General features: G+C 37.9%; 1 protein-coding gene across 3 annotated transcripts in view; it reads right to left on the bottom strand.

Moving 5' to 3' along the window:
• The window catches only part of SUCLG2 (succinate-CoA ligase GDP-forming beta subunit), a 95,805-nt gene that overhangs the window by 56,391 nt on the left and 12,578 nt on the right, over positions 1–26,836 (bottom strand). For all 3 annotated transcript variants that reach the window (XM_008643593.2, XM_017747206.1, XM_017747207.1), the window contains exons 3-6: positions 8,221–8,320; positions 8,003–8,093; positions 1,832–1,984; positions 779–868 (exon numbers count right to left, since the gene is read on the bottom strand). In XM_008643593.2, coding sequence (XP_008641815.2) covers positions 779–868; positions 1,832–1,984; positions 8,003–8,093; positions 8,221–8,320 — 434 coding nt within the window. The remainder of the gene's footprint in view (positions 1–778; positions 869–1,831; positions 1,985–8,002; positions 8,094–8,220; positions 8,321–26,836) is intronic.

Here is a 26,836-nt window from a genome sequence, read left to right on the forward strand (position 1 = left end):
CAGCATTATTTAAATGTGTTGTTTAAAAGTCCATACATATATTGCTGTTAATTTTCAAGTGCCAGAACTCTTCAAGGGTTGAAAGGTTCTACATAATCATTCCTCCTCATTAGCTATACAGCTAAATCTTCAAATGTGTGTTAATCAACTTAATCATTATGCATTTGTTAATTGTATGTTAGGATAGAAAATAATTAAAACTGCTGAATAAAAAATAAAGGAGTTCTACAAAAATGACAGTTTGATACTACAGAAAAAAACCAGGCCAAAGTAGCTTAAATGAGCTCTCTTCTCTTCTCTGCAAAATGATTCATAAAGGCAAATACATATATTCAAAATATATATATGTGTAGAAAGAAATACTGAAAAGACAACAAGCTGGCAGCCCTTTGTTTTTGAGTTAAAGATTAAAAATTTTTAAAAGGTTTCAATCACAAATCCAGACACACTTTTATTTCTGCCTATATTAAAAGCCAATTTTCAAAACCAGCTCTACCCATACCATTCACAGAGCTCCAATGGAATTCCAATGAAAGCAAAGGAATCCCACATGGTGGAACAGCCTGTTGCCATCGACTGCTTCAAAGACTAGGGACTGTCACTTTAAAACAATTAGGCTAAAGCCCAATGACAATTACATAGGTGCAATTTAGTATTTAGAATGTCAAAGTGATTCTGATGTAATGACAGTTGGCCTTTCCTGCCTGCTGGAAAATATTGAACATAGAGCTGGGCTAAAAAGTCTTCAGCCTAAATCAAGGGAGTAGAGCCAAGTTACCTGCTGCTGCAAAGGTCCTTGGAATCCCAAATTTTTTGCCATCTGCAACGCCTGATGATCCTTTATGCCTTCAAAAATATCTATTTCCTCCTGCAACAGTAACATGCATAAATATAACTGAATATTCAATCTGAATGGAGGTTTATAACTTCAAAAGGAAAACATTTAGCATACATGTGCAAATTAGTAATTAAAGCCTGGCTGTTTGCCAAGGCTCCCCCAGACTGAGGCTATAGCAGCTGCCTATAGGGGATGTTATAATTACCACACTGACTGTGAAACAGTCCTTCCAAAAAATATATAATTCTTCAGAGCTGCACGCTGACAAGACAATGTGACACCAGTTTTCACTTTTAATTACTGTACAGATGGCATTGACGAATATTTAGTCTAGTTAATTTTTATGACATATTTTGGAATATTTTCAAGGCAATGAATGTCACTGCCCAGTAACACTGTGAAGTTTATATAATTTTAAAATGCACGTTAAATATTTTTACAACTTTTTGAATAATTATACTTGATTGTATCAATTATTTTCTCAGCTGAATAGCTTGTCTACTCATTATCTTGCCACAGTAACATAAAAAATACTTCAGTGTAGTCATCGTTAAGAAAGTAATTACAACAGTTGTATTTCAGATGGAAAAGTCTTGCAGGTACAAAAAAATAATTAACAACTCTGTAAATTAGAGAAAAATGGACACAGAAACAATAAGTATCTTGGCACCAACCCACTTGTGAAAAAACTGTGTACCTTCCTGAAAGTGAAACTCACTCATAAAACATTTCAGATACGAAGTTTAACATATCACATAACAGCTAGATTTAAGATCTTTTTCTAAGTGAAAAATTCTAATAAAATCAGATGTTAAATATGCTTCATTTACTAGATGACAGGTCTGACCCTGTATTTGATGAAACACTATTTTTATGGTTCTTCCTGTCTCCTTTCTACATGGAAGAAAGAAAAAAGGGAGAAGAAAGGGGGAAAAAATATTCTTTTGGACAACTGACAAGGAAAATTTTCATTGTAAACCACTATTTCAATACCTTAAAGATAAGTTCTGGGCTAGTTACTGCAACTTCTTCTATGTCCACACCACCCTGAGGACTGCCAACCATGACGGGTCCATTGCAGGCTCTGTCCATCAGAATTGCAAAGTATGTTTCCCTGGAAATATCCAGTGCTTCTGCAACCATCACCTAAAAATGAATAGAGGGAAGAAAAGAAAACATCAGTGGTTCTGACTGGTCCTTCTACTCTGCCTTAAATGCAGCAGTTTGATACTTGCTATCCTGCAAAGAAACATTTGTTTCACTGCTTTTACTACAGTCCTACAATCCCGTGATGTTTTTCCCAAGAAATCTTCTCTCTCTAAGCAAGAGACTCCTCTAATGCTGCTCTTCTCACTGGGGCACGCAGCCAGCAATGTAAACCTGGACCACCTCATCGTTGGGGATTTTCCAACAGCTTGCTGCTGCATCCGTATTACCTTTTCATCCCAACAAGCACTTTAATGTGCCCTCAGAAAGATGTGAGTCACAAAGGACGCAGTTTGCAGATCACACAGATACAAGGACGGGCACGTTGGCTTTCAGATGCATCTCACCAGCAGTGCTGTTCCTCACCAGTAAACCTCAGGCTTAAATTCCCTCCCTTATTCTGACCAAAGGCCACCCAGCCCTTGTAATCTCTGCACTAAATTCCTGCCCCGCCCAAGTATTTCCTAAGAAAATGGGTTTACTGATAATTCTGCCATCCAGCATTTTACTTTCAGTTTAGAGAGTCAAACAGGTGTGTGTCCTTCAGATGCTGGCACAATCTAGAAACATAGATATCTATTTTTCCACAGAGGTACTACTTTCTAGTTATTACTCTAAGCTACAGAGCCATTTGGTACCAGTATCTGACAGACACCACAGCACAAAACAGAAAGGAGATTCAAATCCCACATTTGGAATCTATGAGTACCACATTAAAAGGGACAGAAATTGGCCCATACCAAGTCCTTGCTACGATTTTTTTCCCTCCTCCCAAAAACAACACAAAGTCCTTTCCAATTTAGCATTACAATAACTGTACCTTCCTCTTCACCTGAACTGTTTTTGCAGTAATTTAACAACAGCTATTGAAGCAATTTCAGAGACTGAGTAGTTCTACACTTGCAAAGGACTCACAAAACTGTTCTGATATATGAATACTAAATTTCCCCAAATATTCTTAATTTTAGGAAAAAATCTGCATATGATCATTAACAGTTGTTGCCTGTGATCATAACAGATGCCATAATCTAAGGTGCAAAGACTGTAGTTCTGCTCTGCACGACAGTTTTGCTTTTCAATCTGAAAGTGAAGCAGCCACCTCTACAATTTAATTAGCACTACATTCTTCCTTAAGAGAGCTACTACTTCCCAACTTTCAATGGAAGTGGTAGAAATCAGGAAAATCACTTCCCAAATATGAATATAATTAAGAAGGATTAAGTAGCAACATCTTTCTAACACGGTCTGTTTATGAAGTGACAGTTTTGAACAATGATTGCAGACAAAGATCATTGCTGAATGTACCACAAGGAGAAATGAATTCTCTCAGTCAGCAGATCCAAGAGGCATTTTTATACCTGCAGCCTTAAAACTCTGCCTACCCAGCACAAGGTGCTCCATCAAATGAGTATTTCTGGGGTTTTCATAGTTCAAGGACTATAAACAAGAAAGATGCACTATACTTTCACCCAAGTCGCTTTTTTGACATTCTATTCCAGAGTACATAAAAAAGAATGTAGGGACTTTCTGCCAGGCAGTATGTATTACAGAAGAGGAGAAAAAAGTGTAAGAAACAAGGAATCAAATAAAGCCCTCAGTGCTCAGAATTGAAGGAAAGATGAAATTTATTTATGGTCATTTTGACTTGGAAGAAATTTGCTTTATAGTAATTTTGTTTCCTTCTACTTTTACCTTGCTTTATTCATACAACATAAGAGGATGTAAAGGAATAGTTCAAATAAGCGACTGTTCAAAAAGGAAAGTAAAGAAAGCCAGGGTGAAGGAGAGAACCAAGAATGCAAAAAACTACTGCACTACTTAAAAGCATCTGCCTATTTTAGTTTACTACAGAGGGATGCTAAAAGACAACTTCAGAGACATAGCTTGGCTACGTGCCAAGATTTGTCATTGATTTGCTACTATTTTTACCTGCATCCAAGTTTTCACCTTCTTACATATCCTGCATCAATGTATCTGAAAAATGTGAGTCAGTTACTTTAGACACAGGTCATATACAACCAACTGATCCTGCTGGATCTTGTCAGAACTGTTCAGACAGTTTGTGGGAGCTCAGGGTGAGGGCCAGACTTAGGAGGGGAATACATTCAACAAGTTTTGAGGAATACATTTGCAGGCACAGCAGGTGGAACTAACATTATTAAATCAGGTACCTTCAACTGCAACTTCCAACTGGAGTGATTGTCCTCACTGTTGCTAATTAACAACGTCAACATCATCAGATACTTCTCTGTCTTAATTCACAAAACTACTGAGAGTCTACTTTGCAATAGGCAACCTTAGAACAAAAACTGTCAGACTTTGAAATATCTCTAATTTCTCCCAACAAAGTAACTTGTCCTCACCATCCTCCCTGTTTGAAGCAGAGCAAAGCCAGGGAAGTTGGTGTTCAAGGTCTTTAAACATTATTTGTTTAAGTCTACCTATCACTCACATGACAGAACTAATGCAAACACATTGATGAACAGTTAAGAATAGTGAAATTGAATCTAGAGACTGTTGACTCTTCTCACATTTTGTCTGTTTTGCTTTTGATAAAGAATATGACGCATCATTATCTGTTTACCATATCATATCTATATTTAAAATGTCCTGGGGAAAAATCAGTTTTCATTAAAACTTCCTGACAACTTCAAGCTTTCCTTCTTTGCAACAAATTGCTACCTAAAAGTTTAAGTCACACGTCTAATTTCATGAGGGTAACTGTAACAGCTTTTTTTAAACAGAATCAAATATGCAAAATGTTCATTCTGTTATTGCTTGGAGAGAAAACACAGGTAGTGAATTCTCAGGTTGTCATGATAAGAGAAGACTGTCATCACAGATAGCCAGGCTCTCCAAATTCCAAACTGCCATAAGAGGATTTTATGTAAACTCACAAAACAGGTTCCAAGTTATGAGGGAATTGGAGATTGCTATTTATTTGAGAAACATCAATCTGAAGAAGCACAAACACACTTTAAATTCTGTAGCAGGTGCACAAGCTGAGAAAGAAAGCTGAAACCACCATTTTCTGTTTCATAATTATTCTAATTGTAGAAAATCTCTACCTTTTATACCTTCCTTACAAATATATCTAAAAGGTACATGACTTCCACTCCCTGACTTGACACTAGCTCATTGATTGCCTCACAGAAAGCAACATAATAACTATTTTCCTTCTGAAAAATGCTTATTACTTAAATTTTTTAAAACATAGGAGTATTTTAAACTACTCAAACTTTCTAGAACACTGAAAAGTTTAAAAAACACAAATCCTAAAAACATGCCTTTTCTTTTCTTCCTGAGATGCAATTTTCCTTAAGTACATGTAGACACACAAACTCTTCCATACATGCAGAGAGAAAGCACATGCCTTGAAATAGAACAAAAATGCCAGCGATTTGTTCTCATCTTTCCCACTGCCCTTAGCAAGCCCAAAGAGCCTGCCTGGCATTTTCAGTACACTAAGTTCCTGCTGCATTAAATGGTATCTCAGACATAGCTAAATTTATATGTTTAACAATATTACTGTAGTTTGCCCCTTGATTAAAATGTCAGTATTTGATTTTGTAATCCTGACACTACAAACCCGAGTGCTTCAGCTCCTCTAACTACCTTAAAGATCTCAACATGAGCTAACTTTGTAAACAAGAAATGCTTTTAAAAAAGACATAATTTTGCTGGGAAATAGTTTTTTGATGACCTAGTGCATAATTTTAAATATGCTTTCTTCACTATCTAATAAGCATAACATTGTGCAAACTGCTACAAAATGAATTAAAGCAGGGTGTATGCTCTTACCATTAATTAGTAAGAATCAAGATCTCAATTCCAAAACTATAAAACATACTAGTTCAAAGCCAACATACTTTTAAAAGCCAACTCTATAATCAGAATGAAAGTCTATGACAGCAGATGATCAGCTTCAACCAGCGAAAAGCATCACATTGGTTTATCATGGATCAACATTAAAATACTTGCAAACCATCTCCTGAAGGGTTTCCCTGGAACCCTATAGCAAAGGAAGAATACCCAGTCTCTCAAGGCTGTACATAATCCTGTACCACCAAAATAAATATCTGAAGTTCAGTAGTGCAAACTTCACCTTAAACTTCACCTATGCCCCTGCTGCTTAGTCCTGCCTACTGTTCATTCATACAAACATGTGGAGGGGGAAGAAAGGAACCACAAATTAAATATTCTATATCTACACTGTACATGGCACAAAAGTCATCCTAATATAAATCCTTTGAATAATCCACGTGAAAAACCCCCAACACCCACGCCCTTCTTCCATTTCTATCAATTTCAAAGAAAGTTAGAAGCTTCTTTTTCAGAACTGAATCTGTCAATGATGAACAGGATTGCAATCTGACAAAAGAGCAGAATCTGTGTATGGATGTATTCAAGGCAGGCCAACTAGGGCAAAAGAATAAAAACAAAGAACTTATAAAAGAAAGCTAAGATACTAATTTTCCCAAGCAGACTGCCTTAATATGGAAAAGGGATATCCTGTCTTATATCCTTAGTATTATCAGGATCTCCGACAGACATGCCTTAATGCTAATACTGTTTCTCCTATTTCAATATATAGTATTTCTTTTTAACAACGACTCTGAGGAGTGATGGTAATCTGCTCTCCTTGCTCCCCAGGAGAAGAACTGCCTGAACACCTTCCTCCAGCCCTCATTAGACAGGATCTTTCCAGACAGGTGTTCCTTCCCCTTCTATGCTAATACACCAAGCTGTTCACAGGATATTAAATGTGAACTGCAGTTCCTTCAGCCCATGCCAAATTATTTCCTGGCATCAGATACAGTGTGGCTCTTGCCTACTTACCTGTATAAGGATTCTTGCTCAGTAAAACAAAGCAAGAGATAAAAACAGATACAGCAGATATGCAATTGCCAGGATTTCCTGACTCACAGAATTTTACTAATTTGAAGGAGAATCTTGCTGAATCTTTACTTCTCTTATTTAGGCCAATACAGAGCAACCCATTTATGCTGAAGCGAATATTGGTGCCTTACAGAAAGCACCATCATTGGAAAATGAACTCCCATGTGCTACCTCAATCACTACCATGAACATATTTTGGTCTGTATCTGCAATAAGTAGGAAGAATCTCCTGTTCAGACACTTTTTTTTCAATTGAGATCATTCTCATGCAAACCTTTCAATACTTAAAGGGGGCTTAAAGATGGGGACAAACTTAAATACTTAAAGATGGGGACAAACTTTTTAGTAGAGCCTGTTGTAATAGGTCAAGGTGGTTCTAAACTAAAGAAGATAGATTTCGACTACAAATAAGAAAGACATTTTTTACAGTGAGGGTGGTGAGGCACTGGCACAGGTTGCCCAGAGAGGTGGTGGATGCCCCATCCCTGGAAACATTCAAGGCCAGCTTGGATGGGGCTCTGAACAGCCTGATCTGGTTGAAGATGCCCCTGCTCATTGCAGGGGGTTGGACTGAAGGAATTTTAAAGACCCCTTTCAACTCAAATCATTCTGTGATTCATCTGTTGCTTTATTAAGACTTGCCCAGACCTGAGGGTGACTGAAATACAGATAATATTATTACTACAGGTAATCATGTATCTACTATTTCTGTAAGCAGAATGTTAATGAGCATGTACAGCTAATGCAATGTGAACTTATATCACCATTTAGAATGCATTTGATGGAAGATGAGCCTACGACAAAGGATTCCTTTCAATATACATGGCAGAAATCAACTTATTTTTCCATCAGTGGGTATGCCAAAATTGATGAACGAAAATACATACACAAACAGAAAAAGAAGTAACATTTTCCTTTTCTTTTTTTTTTCATCAATTAGATGCAATCAATCCAGAATTGGAGAAGGATTTAAAAAAAATCTACGTCATTCATCCCAGCTTATTAATGCAAAATTGCAGCTGAAAACAGTTTTCAACTTTTAAGAGGCTAAAATCTTACCTTTTTAACTGTCACACCATCCTTTGGAGTTTGCTTGGTTGACAGATTGTACCCAATCATCTGTTTAGCAAGCTGTTCAACAGTCTTAGGGCTACAAACAAAGAAAAAATGTTAGTTTATTGACAGATATTAAAATAAACAGTCCATAGCTATTGTAAATAGCCTAAATATTATACAAGGAGCAATTTATTTATGTTTCTTTAATTTAAAGTACTTACTCTTTAGTTAGATGAACTCCTCCTTTCAATCCACTATTGAAAATACCTTTCCCTCTCCCTCCAGCCAGAATCTGTGCCTTCAGAACAATTTCCTTTGCCTCTGTAAAAGAAAAGCACGTTGCAGTTCTGTAGTTTATCAATTATTGAGCTTGTTAGTATGAGATTAAAAAGCATTTCCAGGTTGGACTCTTTTAAAACAACAAGAAGTTGTTCATTACTAGTGAGAAATGAAACAAAAGTAAATTCATCACTTCTATAAAGCAACCATGTTAAAAAAGAATTGCTCAAGGAAGTTAAGGGATGAATATACACAGCTTATTAGATGGATAAATATGTCGTTGCAGAGATCAGAACCATGCTGTTAAAGCTACACAGCCTGCACAACAAACCACACAACCAGCACAGCTCCATGGCTGACACACTAGCATGGTTTTTAAACATAGATCATATTTTGTCTTGAACACACAACAAAACAGTGCTCATCAAGGGAAATAAATTTGATTCTTTGCTCTGAATGCATGGAAGGAAATGTATGGGTGTGGTTCTTAAAGCAGAAATCCCTATTTCCAAAGGGCAGGTGAGAGCAGAGCAAGGGCAGAAGCTGTGATAACATTTCATCTGTGAGGCATCACTTGGATCTTTGGCAATTTGAGTGTAACAGTCTCTTAGTAACAGGAAAGTGCAGCAAGACAGTGACAAAAGCAATTGCACCATGTCCTACATTCCAAACAAAAGCAATCCTGACATCCTTACAGAGTCAAACACGGGGGAAACGGCGAAGAGGAAACAACCAACCAAACCAAACCATCACTCATGATCTCTGCAGCTCTGGATCACAGCGACTTCTTGAGCCATGAACGCCTCTCAGGTGCCTTTCAGATGTTTATTATCACCAACTACTGTCACTTTGCACATTTATCATAATAGTGCTGGGTGCTCTGCAAAGTCTGACATCCTAATATTAACAGATCATTAGGTGTGCCTAGAAAAGGCTCATTGTTACCCTCTCCTGCAGTCTGTGGAAATCTCTTGATTTCAGTGGTGTTTGGATTACATCACACCTCAAACCATAATATTTTATCTAAGTATCAAGAAAACATAAGAATTTGTTGTTAAATTGACAAATTTACTGTTTAATTGGCACAGAGGATACAGATACTTTCATTCAAACACACATAGACTTTCTAGGCTGTAAAAACATTTTACAGATTATTAAATACAGGTTTAGAGGTGCAGCAATTTTTGGTGCAGACAAGCTCTGACACAGCATCATTTCAAATGCTTGTATAATAAATTTCAGCAGCTACAAAAAGAAACTGAACCTTAGAACAGAATAAATAATATGAAACAAATATTCTATTTAAGACAGGTATTGTACTTTAACACAGCAGTAATAATAGTAGTAGTAGTAGTTACTATTTCTATTATTACTGTTAATTATTTTTAAAATAGATACTGTACTAAGAGATGCTTAATTTCCAAGCTTCTTGAGGGTAAAATATCTCCATATGTTTATCCATTCAGTAACATTTGACATATATCACTCTGGACCTTAAAAGCATTCTCCTTGAAAATATTTAATGCATTTCAATATATTCATGTTCTGGGCTCCCTATTACTCATGCCACTGCAGGGCAGATAACAAGGAAATTTAAATGCAACAAAAAGTTTTATATCAAATGTTTCCTAAGCACACAAATTAAGATGAATTAAAACTATAAATCACTTTTCAACCTGCAGAAGCAAACTCTAAAAATCAAAGTAGCTGCTGTGATAAAGAATCAAATATGGTATTGTTAATAGATGCTGTAAGCATTTAATTAAATCAATTTTAGCTTCCAACCATCCCAACAATGTGAGCTTTGATTATCAGTGATGAGTGGTATCAGTTCTGGGAGTGATCATCACCCTCATTCCCAACCACCACATTGGTTCCATGAGCACCAATTATCTCCACTAGGCTTCAACAAATGAAGTTAGAGAAAGGAATTAATGTGTACATTTTTATAATCCACTAGAGGACCATCAAGGCAATACAGTAACTTCAGAAAAACAACTATCAAACCCATAAACAAACAGACACGAAAGTGAGCACAGCCACGTAAAGATTAGACCTGAAGAACTAATCAGTGCAGCAGCTCAGCAGAGCACAGTAGAAGGTTCTTCATGCCCTGAAGGAAACCAACAGGAAGCAATTTAATTCCATAATTATTTGCCCAAACTCTGTAAAATGAAATAAACCATCCAGATCTCATTTTACAGTAACTAGGCTTGATCATTCAGTACTTACCAAGTTGATTCACTACTTAATGTCACCATCTTATTTAAAGAGTTGATTTCTAGAAATGCTCACACAAAATTTTTATGTTTGTTCCTGCCTGAATTCCCAAATTATGTTATGAAAGATCATGCCAAAACAAAAATGTGGGATTATCTAGAATATCTGAAGTAATTCACCTTCACTTGTAGGTTTAAGGAAAAAAAAAAAAATAAAAAAGGTACCCAAAGTCAGTATTAAATCCATTAAAACCAGAAAGGTGTAACTAATTTCTATTAATACCGTTCTAAACTGTTCTAGTAACACTGGAAAAATGTTTAAGCAGGACTGTGCAGTTACACATAAAGGATTTGAGGAGAACCTATCACAAGCAACATGTCTTTACATCACCATAAAGTACAGTGCCACATTTTAAACAGCATTAAGGCTTCAACCAACTTCTGTGTATGGCCATTGACTGACCAGTCTTGTGTAAATTAAAACACAAACACAAAAACCCCAAAGAAAACCAAACAACACACCAGCCCGCTTCTTAAGTGTGCATATGTGGATTTTTAGTCACAGATTTATAATTTTCTTTACCGTGACAAAAAATACAAAAACACAACAGCTTTTAAGTGTCACTAATTTAGCAACAAATAGCTGCAAACTGCTCCATGCAGATTAATGACGCATTGCTGGTAGCAGCATGTGTTCTTAACTAATTATAACCCGAATACATTAATATCTCAGACTGAGCAGCTCTCACATTTGCCTTTTTTACACTAACCTATAGAGAAAGAGAGAGGTGCAGGTGTGGTGTTAAGGATATGGTTAAGTGGTGGACCTGGCAGTATTAGGTTAAATGGCTGGACTTGGTGATCTTAGAGGTCTTTTCGAAGCAAAGTGATTCCATGATTTCTACAGAATCCTTTAAAAAATGGAACCAAAATACAGCTGGTCCCTAAGTCAGATGCCAATAAATAAGCAAGACCTTTACTCCTCCAAAGAATAGTCAGAATTCAAAATTTCAGAACTGTGGCTGACTCTACATTTCTAAAAAACTTTAACCACATAGGAAAAAATATTTTCTATAATAAATTCAGATGTTTCAGCAGGGCAGAATAGAACACTGAGGGACAAACAGCCTCTACATTGCATCCAACAAGACCTCTCCTTCCCTCAGTCAGCGCTGTGAATACAAACAGCAGTGATACTTCTTGCAATTGGAATAAGCTCAGTGCTATAATGAAAGCCTATTTAAAATCAATAAAATCAGTCCTGCTTTTGGGAGCTATGATTACTCTGGTCCACTGGTACTGCTTGCAGCAAAAATGAACAGCTTGTTCTCAGCCCACTGCTGTGCATATTTAACTACTGAATTCTTGATCGTGAAACAATATACTGAGAAGCAGAGTTCTGCTGGTTATATGCTATGCTAATTTATTACCTGTGAACAACTTTCCATTATTATTGATACGACTGTGTGGCTGCAAATTAGGCATGTTAACAATTACATTAAAATGTGCTGTAGCTTATCAAAAATAAACTGCTGTAAAGAACACACGATGTAGGACTGCACAGGAACAGGTCTCACACACTCCCTGTTTATGAACAAAAGGCTTTCTACCAGAGAGAACTCAGGACTACTTTGACAAGACCTCCCACACCACAGAATTATAGCTTGGGACAAAGGGAGGAGGTCTCACATGAATTCCCAATCAAACTTCTGTCTCACCGTGCGACTTTCAGTGGTCTGGCCTCTCTGTTTGCAGGGGCTCTGTGTAAATGAATTACTGCCTGCACCTTCTTAAAAATGCAGAACTCATTTCACTACTACATTAGTGTATTTTTACCCCAGTGCAAGTCAACTGAGCACAGAAGGGCTCACTGCAAGCCCCTGACTGCAGTGTAAGTACTGCACCAGAAGCAAAGTGTCCCTGGAACATGCCCTGATCTCTCTTGGAATGAGCTTAGCACACATTGCAAAGTAGATGAGAGCAACCCACTGTCACGGGAGCCACACAATGAAAGCAAATTGAAGACATGCCAAATCAAGGTTTTACAGAAGCCCTGTCTCCTTACTGACCCAAACACTGAGTATATAAACACACAAGAGCTGTGTCCACAAAGGCAGCTGGGTGCCAGGACGCACAGAAGGACCCCAGCCCACAGTGGCCAGGCAGAGGGTCACCGGTTTCAAGAACTTTGATGGTCACCCTTCTTTAGGTAAAATAATTAGGTTGTGCTTGATGAGCAGAACTCCTGGAGCGCTTCCTCCTCCCTGAATCCCAAAAGAGCCAGATGAGGTACAGGAATCTCCAACCAGCTCCAAACTCTCCACCCCACAAAGAGGCAGAGGGCAACCTAAACATGTATTTACCTGGTAAAACTGCTCTGAGGAAAACAAATCACTTCTTTCTTTGGACATGTGCAACTTCAAGCTTTGCTTTGGCCAGTCAGGCTTTAGTCCACATTTCTCTCATGGTTGTCTAGAGTATTACTCCATGAAGGATGGGCTGGAGCTCTCACTGGATGACCAATTCCATCCCCCAAGCATTTATGCTGAACATTGATTTCCTAAAAACAGAAGTAAATTCAGTGCTTCCTTTCCATAAGCAAGGGGTTTTCCCCCACCCTGCTTCATAGTTTTGCTCTCATAACATGACATTTGAAGAAAACAAGGCAGACATTACAGACGTTTTCTGACAGCAATTATGCCTTATTTTGGAGAGCACAAGAACTATCAGGATACCAACAAACCCCAGAACACCTACATGCCATTCCTACTTGTCTCCTCACCAGTGTTGATGCAAACCCACAAATGCTCAAGTGTCCTGTAAGGGTTCTAAATAATGTCCCAAACTGCATCTCTGCAGCTCAGAGCCTTCCTTCCAGAACCCAGGGTTCCCCTTACAAGCCTTAAAAGGGTCCAGTTTGGATTGGTTTTGGGTTTTATTACTTACATCTAGCTGATCCAACAGTAGGAAAACCTACTTTTTGGGGTCTCATCTGTCCTGTTTTATTACTGCTGCTTCTTTCTTGTTTTAATGCTACCCCTACCACCTGAGTTTCCAACTCCCCTTTGGGCAAGACTGGCTATAATTAATTTTCCAAATTTCTGCCACTCTCTTACACTGCTCAGGCAAGATCCTGTCAGGAGCTTATTACATTTTAGCACCACTCCTGGCCAGAGACATTCTGCAGACTTAGTCCAGCAAGGAAAGAAGGGAGAAGAATAAAAGCAATAAGGAAGACCATAACAAGAAAAATACAATAATACAAAAACTATAGTAAAGCTTATTTTTCAAACTGAACACTGAATCTTAAAGTTGCTAAATAACTTTTCACATTTTGGGTCTCTTTACAACAACTTGGTCTAAAATCTGAGACACCTTTTCCCAAGTATTGCTACCACTTCCACTGCTCCCCATCTTCTGAGAACTGCAGGGATGCAGCATCCGAGGCAGTTCCCACGCTCTGCCAAGCGAGCAGATTGAGATGAAAAAGAAGGTGTGCACAAGATGCCTCCCACATCTACAAAACTATTGTTGTGCTTAAAGGCCTTTTGAATGAAGATAAACAACTGATTTCCCCCCTTTAATTTAAACTCTCTTCCTCTGTTATTTTCATCCTTCTGCTCCATAACACCAAAAGAATTATGTTCTTACAAGCCTACTTTCTACAACCTTTGGGTTGCAGACTAGTTTAGAATGAAAGTTAAATAAATCATCCTTTTTATAACTCCATACTTTTGAATATATTGTATATTTATTGCTAGATTATAAGCCTCATTAAAATCTATAATGATAAATTAGTCAGTCTCTTGATTCTGTCACTAGTATTATTAATTGCTTTCATAGCCATTACTACACACTTCACCGGTGTAGATAAAATCAGCTAAGCTAAAGCTCACTCTCAATATTGCAGTCTTAAACCTTCTCAGAGTAAAAGTAATCAAGTATTCACACATCCTACATATAAGTTAAACCTGATAAATTACTTATACAGCAAACGGAGCCTCACTAGATCCAGCAGCACCACTATAATGCATGGAAATATATGCACATTAAGGCAGGGATCCAAAAGAAACAGTTCTCATATTGAAACTGTTCATTGTATGTGCTTGTTTGAAACTCCATGGGATATCTTACTTCTGACTTTTTCAGCTTTTAACAGCTTCTTTTTTCAACCTAACTTCTCATTATTTTTTACATAAATTTCCTCTGTAATAGACAAAGGGCTTAGAAAAATGAGTATTTTCACATTTGCTTACAAACTTGAGAGTAGATATGGTTTGAAACTCAATCAAGAAAGGAACAAGTTTGTCCTTTTGTGGAAGAACACGGAAGTTCACTGACAAGAGAGAAAAAGCTCCTTCTGCCAGGTCTAAAGCAACATCCATTCTATGGGCAAAACAGAGAAAGGCAATTTCTGTAACCTGCAGAGTCATCCTGGTGTCCTACAGCACATAAATAGCAAATACTGAACAAAAATGGAAAAATCCATGCAAAGGGATCCAGGGTTCTTCCATCATTATACCCAACAGGTCCATTTTTGCTACTTTTAGACTTCAAAATATTCTTTATATTATGCCCAAGCCAATACTATTTTTCTCCTCTTCTGATGATTTCACTTTAAGAGGCTGCAAAAGCAAGCAAAGAAAACCTTTCCTTCTGTATTAGTCACAATCCCTATGACCTGACAATACCACCATGGAAGCTTCTCAGGATACTCTATTAAGCAGTAAGAAACCTGGGGATGCAAATTCATATGCTTTAGTAGACCTGCTTTCCTTATAAAATACATGAATAAATCACAAGACTTGATTTCTAAAACTGTCGTTCAAAAATTTGTCAGTTTTAACAGATTCTTATCAAGACATTTCTCTCTATCCCTCCCATTTCCCTAAACTACAAAAAAAAAAAAAGTGAAACGAATACATTGACAGTTTTCTTTGCATCTTTACCTTTTAAAGCTTACAAGGATTTCAAGTTTTCCTTGCCAAAATAACATGCAAACCTTTTTTTCCCCCCCAGTAAAATATATTTTAAAGCTAGCAGACTCAGGCAGATCAACTGTGTCCTAAATTCTTGACTGCATACCATAACACGATTTGTTTTAATACAATTCAGGGAACAGGCTTTATGCAATCTGTAGTGTTGAAGTCAAGCAGCCATTAGGAACAAACACTGTTCTCGCCCCTTGCTGCAACAATACACACACCTGCTTTCCTGGAACGTGTTCAAAATTTCATTCTTTCTGATTATATGTAAGGCACAAGAGACACAAAGCCTTCTCTGACTGATTCTAATTCTTTTATCCATTATTGAACTGCAGAGATGATTTTGAAAAACCTGTATGTAGTGTCAAATACATAAAAACCGAGGCACATATATTAGTTTTTTTTCACACTTCACTTTTAATCATAAAGCAGTTGTTGTAGTTGGAGATCTTCTCAAAACTGGAGCATGAAATAAAAAACCTAAGCAAGAAACCAGGGAGTTCACACGGTGAAAAAGCAAGTTAATATGAATCATAGAATCACAGCTGGTTTGGGTTGGAAGGGACCTTAAAACCCATCCCATTCCAACTCCCCTGCCATGGGCAGAGACACCTTCCTCTATCCCAGGTTGCTCCAAGCCCCGTCCAACCTGGCCTTGGACACTTCCACGGATGGGACAACCACAGCTTCTCCTGGCAACTTGTTCCAGTGCATCACCTCCCTGATGGCAGAGAATTTTTTCCTCATATAATGTGGATACAATATTGCTGCTAGCAAGAACTTTCTTGCTTCTTTCTAAGCCTGTGGGATACCTTTCTCTGTCACGAAGAGCTTAGCAGAAGTTCTATAAACTATGAACACCTGCGACCTTGTAGAACTATGTTAATGGTACAATAGAAAAATATTTTGACAATGGATGTTTAGGATTTTAGCCAGTCAACCCAGGGGGTGGCTGATCCTTTGGTCAATTAGACTATGAAGAAAAAAGTCTATAAAAGAGTTTGTAAAATAATTAAATAAATAATCTTGCTGCACAATTCCTGCCTGCTGGATCTTCTCTCCTCTCCTCCCTACGGCTGTGGGACACAGAAATAATATAAAACCTAAACTTACTCTCTTTCATATATGAAAACATGCAGAGAGTAAAGACAACTGCAATGTTACCACCACCCCTTAAGAAGTGTTAACAAATCCATACTGTAATATGTGACAGCTGAACCCTGTTCAAGTAGAGACTTGATAATTAGCCCTTTGCCAAGCACAGTCTTTCCATACAGGCCTGCTATGCCCAGCAGGATCTTTAAAAGTAAGCATTAAAATGGAAGCCAAAGCTTAAAGAAAAGTGGAGGACATCACACAGTGGAGGCTGGGCATCCAACAGCCTTCGAAAGCATGAGGAACAGGCCACAGGCTCAAAGGGAGATATCTCAACGTGCATCAACTTTAGATCCAGTTTCTGCAAGGCTGCCAATACTAGGCCAGGACCAAATTCCTTCAAAGGGATTCATCCTCTCTTGCTGCCTTGTAAAAGCTGAGAGAAAGTGATGTGACAGGTAGCTATGTGCATGCACTGCCCCACTTCAAGGGACCTCACTTCTTTACTCACCACCAGTGGTCATTTCTCCTCTTTACAATAATTTACAGTGACACAATACAGATGCTTTCATCAAACAGGTAGTTACCTGCTTAATTCTAAGCATACACTAATGCCAGCTTGGCATAAATATTTCCCTCAGTGGGGCTTTGACACATTTCATGAAGAATTTCTTAATGAAGCTCCAAACCCAAATCTCTTCTACAGTTTGCATTTTTTACCCAAAGCAATGAAAATACTGAACAGCTCTTAGCTGAAAATTTACATTTTTAGCAAAATTAACATTTCTCTCCCAGAGACAGTTCCTGTTATACAATTCTACTCTAACTCTTAGCCTTGTGTCCCTTAGTTTTTGTTTCATTGTGTAGGGCTGCAATAGATACCACACATTTTGATGTTCAGACCATAAATAAATCAATCCACATCCAAAACTAGAAACATGCAAAAGAATAGCAAATCTGGCAGTATTTTGATCTGAACCAAGCCCAGTAGGATTGAAATGTCCTCCAGTAGCCTGATTCATTATCCAGCTTATTCAGCGGAATTAAGTACAAAGTTTTCAATGTATTGCTGAAATAATTTATGGAGCCTCTGAAGAGAATCATGCTAGACTGGTCATTATCTGGGAAACATCTGGATGGGAAAACGATCACACTGAAGAATTTATGTCTGCCTCAGTAGTGCTAAAGACAGAAAGTTGAAAAGCATTACTTTGGAGCTGTTATTCTACATATGCCCTTGATTCTTTGCCCTGATTTTGAAGCAAGACACTGATTTGCCACCGCCTGCCAAAACTAACCCAAAATACCTGACTTTCCCCTCCCCACAATCAATGACCACCAACAACCCCTTCCCAACCTTCTTCACAATTTACAGACAGAAATCACATACTTAAAAGAGGACTTTTTAAGACCCCAGTATTGGGCACTGAGATGTAGCCTCATTTACGGAAGTACTTTCTATCTGAAGAAGAAAATCAGACTCCACAATGAAAATAAACACTATCTCAATTTAAAGAAAGAATCTTTTTCCAGCACAGCTTCTAACAGACACCTGACATCAGGTGTAAAAGCCAGATGGAGAAGTCCAGTAACTGAGATGCTGGGGTGAGGGATTGCACAGGGCTACATGACGTTCAAGTCCTTTGCAGGTAAAAGTGGGACTAAAATGATGAACAGGTATAGCTCTGGCTATCTAGAGTAGCAATGAATTTTACCCAGAGTGAAAAGAAAATCCAAGAATCAGGAACAGAGTTGATTCTAATGTTTCCTTCTTGTCAAGTGGAGGTTAACTACTCTGGGCAAAAGCTCATTCATTTCCAGAGCTCCAGATCTAGAAAACAGAGGTATCCAGAAACAGACAGAGAAAACTCACCACATAAAGGTTTAAAGAATACAGGAGGCAATGGAACACAAACATGAATGGAGAAATATCTATTTAAAAGATAGAAACACTGCAACCGGAATAACCACCATATTTACTCTTGGAGATATTTTCCTGCACAGTTTGCATAAAAACCTTCTAAGGATTCCTGTTGTTAAGATTTCATGGTATCTAGCTTTTAATTGCATAAAAATTCCTACTGCATTAAGCAGTATTAAAAGAAATATTTTAAACTAAAATCCTCTGGCAACTGGTAAATATTAACTACTGAAGACAGATGAAGTTTCAATTGTGGTAAGCACCTGTGTTTATAACTTAATGTCAGATAACACCAGTAATCACTGAGCCCAAGTAGTAAGGGAGAGAATGCACCATCATCCTCCTCTTGTTTTTGTTTATTCATCACATATGTGAAATAGAAGCAATTGCCAAAATAATCTAATACTGGGAAAAGGTTAAGAGGAGACCTATTATAAGAATCTTTAATATCTAATTCAATATTTCAGACTCAATTACTCCATAAAAAGGCCATCTCCCTGATCAATGATACACCAGTTAATTTAGATTCAATACCCAAAAAATTTTATTTAGAACATAGTTTCAAATCTGTATTACCTGAACAATGTTGTTTTTACAGATTTATAAAATTACCCAACCTATCCAATTCCTTCTCACACATACAGTCAAGACATTCAACATAAACCCATCCAGAACACATTCCAACAGTGTATCCCTGCCAATATTAATTAGCCTTCTAAGAAAAAAAACCTTATTTTGGTTATTTTTTCTACATTTCTTTTTTGTTCTGTGATATTTTTCTTAGTATCACATCATCTGCAGACACTTTTCAAAAATGCTGAAGAGAGGCAATTTAGGGAATGCTCCAAATAAGGGGGAGAAAAAACCCCATCCTGCTGTGCTTTTCATAGCTTGGTAATTTTTATAGTCTTTCATCTTGTGATGTATCCTTTTTTCGCACCATTGTATTAAGAGTCTTCAGTTTTGAATGTTTGGTGGAAGTAAGATAATGAAAACTTTACAGATTCAGCTCTGAAAACTCACTGTTTATTAGGACAGGTTAAGAGAGAAAAAAATTAGGTTTAAAGTGTTCCCATTAGTAATTGAATGTAAGCCACAAAAAAAAAAAAAAGCACAGAACTTTGAACAACTTAGTTGGGTTGACCAAACAAGTTTCTACTTGAAAGATGAAAATAAAAAATGGGACAAGAGATTTTTGTCCTGAGATGAGCCTTTAATTCATAAACCACCTAGAAGAAAATATTAATTATTGAGAACACATGGTAAAGCAAGTGCCAAAATACATGTTGTATCCTTGATTTTCACCAGTAGCTTTTTAGCTGAGCCATTCATGACCACGCCCAGTACCAACACATGCAGCTTCTTGGCTCGGCCTCTCTCTGCCACTTTGTTTTCTCAGTGGTTTTATAAGGAGTTGCTTTTTATTATATGCAGCTACAACATGATCTGTATGAGGACACTGGACAAGCTGTTAGCTCCATTAACTTAATAATAGATTTCTGAGTGTGATTTCCTATTAATTTCATTTTCCTCATTCCATGAGAAGCCAAAATTACAGACAGCCATATGGTGCTTCATAAACAACAATTAAAAGTTATTTTCTGATTTTTAGGCACTAAAAAAAGCCCATAAAAATACATATGGTTGGAATGATATAAAGGAAATTATGCTTTGGAATGTCTGCATATGTCTAAGATGCTCCAAACACTTCCTCAGCCTTTTTCCCATTCACACATTTCTGGTCCATGCCAGCCACTGGAGGTTACAATTAATCACAGTGCATGCCTCAAAGATCACAATTAAGATTTTTCTTCTAGAAGTGGGACTTCACAACAACAGCTGGTATGAATTGTGTAGCACAACCCGTGTTGTGACTCTGATACTCTTCACCTTTACCCATTCCATGGATTTGCTAACAGGATGGTTCCTGCCCAGCCAGAAGGATCTGGCAGAGCTCTGCCAGAGAAATAACATCCATGGGTCAAAATTGGACTGGGAGCCTGTCAGCTCATTACAGGCCCTGTCATTTTACAGGGACTAAGAATTCCCATTACCTAACACAGCAGCTGAAAAACCATCCTACTCCAAATCATTGCAAGCTGCTGCTCTAAATGACCCCACAACAGCCACCTTCTTCTTCCCTGCCCTTTATTACATCTTGTGTATGTGCTGATTGGAGAGCAATTTGGTCTGAGCGTCCCATCTGAGTACCTGAAGTTACATAAAATCTTGACGTCTCTTACTGTAAAATGGAAATAAAAAACTACCTGCACCATCGGAATGGTTATTTTCATAAAACATCTGTAAGGGGAGAAACTCCTTAGAAGCACCTGGGAGAACTGCTTTTACTGCTGTCCTCTACTGGAAGTCAAGCTAATGGGCAGAGTCTCTGACACACACACATATACACATATATATATATATACATAGTATATTGGTTTATACACACACACACAGAGATCAGTTGGTGCAATCCACTTCAGGGGTGGGTCAATTCAGGCAGTCCACTGCTTCCATTTACTTTCCTTGGTATTTCATGCTGGCATTCCCTTTAGATTTTCCAGAACCTGCAGCTCAGCCTACACAATTCAAGCCAAGCTAGAACATGATACACAATAGTAGAAAATATTTGAAAGCAACCTGGTGCAGAGCAGGTCTCCACAGATGCTTCCTCAGCAGAAAAGAGCCACAGCCCTTTGGCAGGATACAGCACCTCAGAGATAATCACATTCGTTTGTCCATTCTGCCTTTCAGAATTTCTTTGAAAAGTTTTGAACTAAAATACCACTTTTTGCTAGAGAAAACAGATACAGTCTGAAAAAAGATTACAATTTCCTAAGTAACCCTGGTTAAGTGCACATTTTCCCCAATTAATGGGATAGATTTAAGTATTTCCTGAAGATCTCTTCTTAAGAGGCCTGCAACTAATTAGCTGATTAAGGCTACACAGAGAAACAACTGTGTTTCATATTTCGAGTTGTAGCTATCCAACAAAACCATGGGAAAATTTCCATCTTACAAGGTAATTTTAAGACTTTAATTTATGAACAAATTCACCCTGGATATACATCTTTACACCATTGTCTTAAGAGTCGTGATGTAATGAGTCATCTGGCTGGGAACACAGGGAGGAGAATTCAAATTCTCTGGTGTTGGCTTACAGGGCAAAGACAGAATCAGTAACATTCTCTTTGGTTGCAAATGCAGTCCCAAGTAAAAAAGAGCAAGAAAACCCCAGGGGTTGAATTTTAACAATTCCACAGTAAAAATAAAAAATGGTTCTATCTTAGAAAACCCAAATGTTAATCAATAGGAGGTTAAAGGTAACTCTCTCAGCATTAGGGACGTTATAAAATTTATTGATGTTTTAACTCCCAACAAATATTGAAAATCAGCATTTTACCTTTACAGAACGCTGCTAGTAAAATTGTCCATCTTGGTATAGAGTCACTTATCCCAGAATGACAAGGATATTGCAGTAATTATCAACCACACTCCCAGTTTTCCTGTTTTTTCCCCTAACACAGATTACCACGTCCTAAACAAACCTACATGAATCTAAACCATTCCTTATTTTCTTCTTGTGCACTTTTTTAAACACTATCTATTTTTTTCTTCTTTGTATGTACAAATTCCTTTGTTTCACAAGGAAAGACTTTTTCAAATTCATCACAAAAGTAGCTGCTGTGATATTAAGAGATTTTTCTTCAAAGTAAATTGCATGCAAAGCCTCTGGACTGGAGTTTTAAAGCCAAGTAATCTGGATACACAAGAAATGAAATCTGATAATGCACATAATAATTTTTTTTTACTTTATTACCATTGATCTGAAACTGAACATCTACAATCATGTATTTTCTTTCAATTGACTAACATTGAAGTGCTTTTCTGACATTACCTTGGCTCATTTCTGCAGAACCAAGTCTGCATTTGTTGAAGGAATTTTGAAGCAGCAGCAACTAAATTGAGGGTAGGTCCTACTCACTTGCAGCCTGTAGAAAGGTTGAAATATCAACAATTTCCTGAGTTTTCAGCATAGGAAACATTAGGAGGCAAAGAGATTTAAACAAAACCCCAGCATGTTACAGAACAATAGCCTGAGCAAAATTAAATGTTCCACCCTCCAAGGCAGCCTGTGTGGAACCCACAGGGCCAAGCCAGAAGACAAAACAAGACATAAAGGTCCCCACCCTCAGGGCAAAGCACTGTCACTGTGCTTGTAACCCAGGAAAACTGCAGGGGGACAAGGGACCTGGCAGCATGAGAGGAGTATCAGGGATGAACAAGAACATTTGTGTGAAATCAAGTAATTTCCCCTAGGAGTGCGTTGTTTCATAGCTCTGTCCAGGGCAGCTCTGGAGAGAAGCTCCAGACAGCAGTGCAGGAGAGGTGTTGATAGAGAGAACAAGACATCTGAGCCTCTGACCTTGGCCACCCCGGCCAGTCACATGTGCTCCATGCAATAAGCTTTTCATAAAGCTTTCAGCTGCCCCAGACCTAATGAAAGAAGAAGCAGGACAACAAAGAGTGCACTACTTTCAGCAGAGAGCTACAGCCAGCCTCTGCTCTCCTGTCTAATTGAAGTGAGAAAGTGGCACAATGACACTTCCATGGCACTGCAGACTGAGCAGGTGGAGTTGCCAGTTTTCTGTTGACATCTCCCAGGAACTCTCCTGTTACACAAACAATTAATGAATAGACAAAGAAAGAAAAATCTTGCAAATGAGCACAGTTACAAAATCAGGCACATTTCACTACTATCATCATAATTTTCCTACATGGCTTCTTACCACTCACCTAATTCAGAGCACTTTGTCATCACAAATTAAGATTTAACTGCACAATAAACAAGCTGCAAGCAGTTTGAAATGCCTCAAAATCTACACAGACCAAACATACAGACATATTTTATTGATTATATAATACTGACATCAGCCTTACAACGCTATTATGCAGGCACACAAATTTAAGGCCTTAAATCACTGGATTTGCTTTCAAAACTTTCCTTGGACACACCTGATGAGGAGGAGGTAGTCTTGGAGCTAATAGTACTTGAGGAAAAAAATCACAGGCTTTATAAATCACTGGTCATCTGTGCCAATTATCTGGAGGCACTTTCTAAAGGTTCTGTTTTTCAAATGCTACAGTGCAGAGTGCCCTTCCCTGCAAACACTCCCAAAAGTCCCAGAGCTGACAGCTACAGTTGCTGCTTTTGAAACTTGGGACCATCTGTATTTGAAATGAGCATTCTGTACACAGTTATTTGCATCCCTACCATGCCAAGACATGCCAAACACAGAGGCCCAAATGCAAATGCATTCTGCCTGCATGGGTAAAGACCCAACACACTGATACACAACATACAGACAAAAACACTTTCCTGCAAAGATGTGCCTTGAGTCAGATGCAGCCTGTTTATTTTATAGTTATAATACCTGTTGCTGCCTGTTCCGAGCTTCCTTTCCCCCCCCCCAAGACAAGCCAGGACTTGCCTCTGCCATGTGCTCTGAACCCCTTTGTTCCAAGTGAGGACAAAACCAAATGTAACTCAGACTCTTTAGCAGTGTCTGACTGGCCGCTCACCCCGGGTCTGCCCCCATTCTGCCCCTTTCCCCTTCTCCCAATAAAAGAAAGGACCTGAGAGAGGGCGTGCGCTCTTTGGCTTTGCATCCCTTCTGCGAACATCTGCATCTGTCTCTGTTTGAAAGCTTCTAATTGCAGGAATTAGGCAAACTGAAGGATATATTTCCCCCTCTTTGCTTCTGCTGGTGGTATCAGCTTTGCAGCTGCCATTTTGCCGCTTTCAGAGCTACTGAAACGCTGGATTGCCCGTGCTGCCTCTCTAGGGTGCCCGAGGCTTTCTAAGGCATTGAACTATGAGCTTAGCCGGTAAAAAGCTGTGAGTATTTCCACAAATACCCATTGAATCAACATTCAGTATGGTTAAAAAATTGATGTCTACACAGTAATTCTCTCAAAAATGTGAAAATACATTAAAATCAAATACTTTTATAACTACTTTCAACTTTTTACATTTATGCAGAAGATAATTAATATACTTCATAAAAGCTTTTCAAGCTGTTTTTCAGTTTGGGGTGCTTTTTCATTTGTGTGTTTTAAAGAGTTTTCACACTCCTCCTTTCTGTTTTTCCTGCTGGTTTTCCCTGCTGACACTTTAATCTCCTCTTGTAAATATGAGCTTATAACAATAAATCATGTTTTATTTATTAAAGATATAAACAGGAATCATTTTAAAGCAGGAAAGCCAGTCTCCATAAAGTTTCCCTCCACAGTGACTAAAATTAGTTTTCATATGAAGATTTAAATGTGAATCCAGTTGGCATTTAAGCAAGAATAAAAATATTTTCTCTCTTGCATTACATAACATGCTAAAAAAAAAAGTACCAGCTTTGGCCATTTCTAGTGAAGTAAAATCAATGACAATTCTTTTTTAAAGCAGGAAAGCCAGTCTCCATAAAGTTTCCCTCCACAGTGACTAAAATTAGTTTTCATATGAAGATTTAAATGTGAATCCAGTTGGCATTTAAGCAAGAATAAAAATATTTTCTCTCTTGCATTACATAACATGCTAAAAAAAAAAGTACCAGCTTTGGCCATTTCTAGTGAAGTAAAATCAATGACAATTCTTTAAAACATAAGTATTCTGCAATGAGGAACCTGACACATCTGAGAACTCTTGCCTATATTTGCACCAAAGAGCTCCACAAATTGCAACATAAAGTAGCATTTTTTTACTTTTATATTCAGGTCACTTTTAGTCCCAACATCGTTGATTCAGAGATACAACAAAAAAAATACCCTTGATTCTTCTGTAAATATATTCTGCTTGGAAAAGTGCCTGTATGAAGCACACCAGGGAACAGGAGTGCAAGCAGCCCACATCACCTTGCCCTTTGTTTAGATTGTCAGTTTTTCCTTTTGATCTTTCTTTGCAGTTGAGGAACCAAAAATTGATTTTCCCAGTTGAACGAAGGTAGAAAAAGGACAATGTTTTATTTAAGATCCTTCACTCCTGCACATAAGCCTATTTCTTCCTTTATATACAAAAGAAACTGTCTTTTTGTTCTTTTAAAAAAGTATTTCCAAGTGGGGAATGCTTTCAGTGTACTGACTCTGGATTCATAACAAAAAAGGGGGAAAGGTGTTTAAAAATCCAAATACTGGCCTCCTGCAGAGAAGCACACACACCTCAGGAACCTTCTAGAGGTACAGAAGCTGAGCTTCAGGGAAGCAGGTCACACTTGTTAGGCGTTTGCATAAACCTAAGCCATGAGCAATGTTACACTCAAAACCTTGTTTCTGGGCAAAGAGAAAACACAATTTACATATTTAGACACATATAAAGCCAAGAATATATTATAAATATACCCATGATCTCAACAGTGTCTTTTTTTTTATTCCAGATTTACTTACTATAGAACAAGAATAAATGCTTTTATGTGCAGAAAAACCTCTATAATAATGCAGTTAAAATTCTTATACAACCATTTCCTAATTGCTACCTTTTTTCCTGGTGTTATGCTCATTCTTCCACTGCACTTCAGCATCCAAAGGTGGACAGTTTCATTCTGGTCTAGGGCTGTTCTTTGTTGGAGTTCTTTGTTGGGAGGAATATGATATTTGTTTTGATGGTTCCTTCTTCCTCACTCTTTTAAAATGGGCTCTTTCTTCCCACTCATCCATGCTCCCTGAGTTTATTTGTATACAGTGAGTGGGAGGGACATTAGATAGCTGAGACACATTTTAACCCACTGTGAGACCAAAATTATTGAATTTACTAATTAATTTATTTGATTGTTGTCACAACTTGTATTTCAGAATAATGTGTTGATATAGGCAGAATCCAACATTCCCTAACACCTGTGGGTATTACTGGTACTCCTGGACCACAAACTTCCTGTGTTACTTGCACAAATTCTTATTAAGTCTTTTAAGAAATGTGAGCTTACAAACAGCTGACCTGCTCCTGAACCTCGCAGGAAAGCTGAGGACACACAAATGCCCACTGAGAAGCACAAGAACCTCCTGCCAATTGCAGGTTTCCCAGTGCTTCCCTTGACTACTCCAGTCTTTCTAATCTCTCTTTTCCTGTGAACGTAGAAGGGTTTACATAGCTTTGCTCAAGCATTTCATTTGAATCAATTCAGCACCTGATGTGTCACACAGGACTCTGTTCAGGCCAGTTTGCTGGATAGCATTGCAAATTCAATGTAATTATGATCCAGCGGGCTGTAGTGAGGCCAACCACAGCTCAGCTGAAACCCAAGGAATGCAATCTGTGATTCTCCTTAAGATACATGATCAGCGTTTAGGACTT

This window comes from Corvus brachyrhynchos, unplaced genomic scaffold, assembly GCF_000691975.1.
Source record: "Corvus brachyrhynchos isolate BGI_N302 unplaced genomic scaffold, ASM69197v1 scaffold91, whole genome shotgun sequence".
Taxonomy (NCBI): Eukaryota; Metazoa; Chordata; class Aves; order Passeriformes; family Corvidae; genus Corvus; species Corvus brachyrhynchos.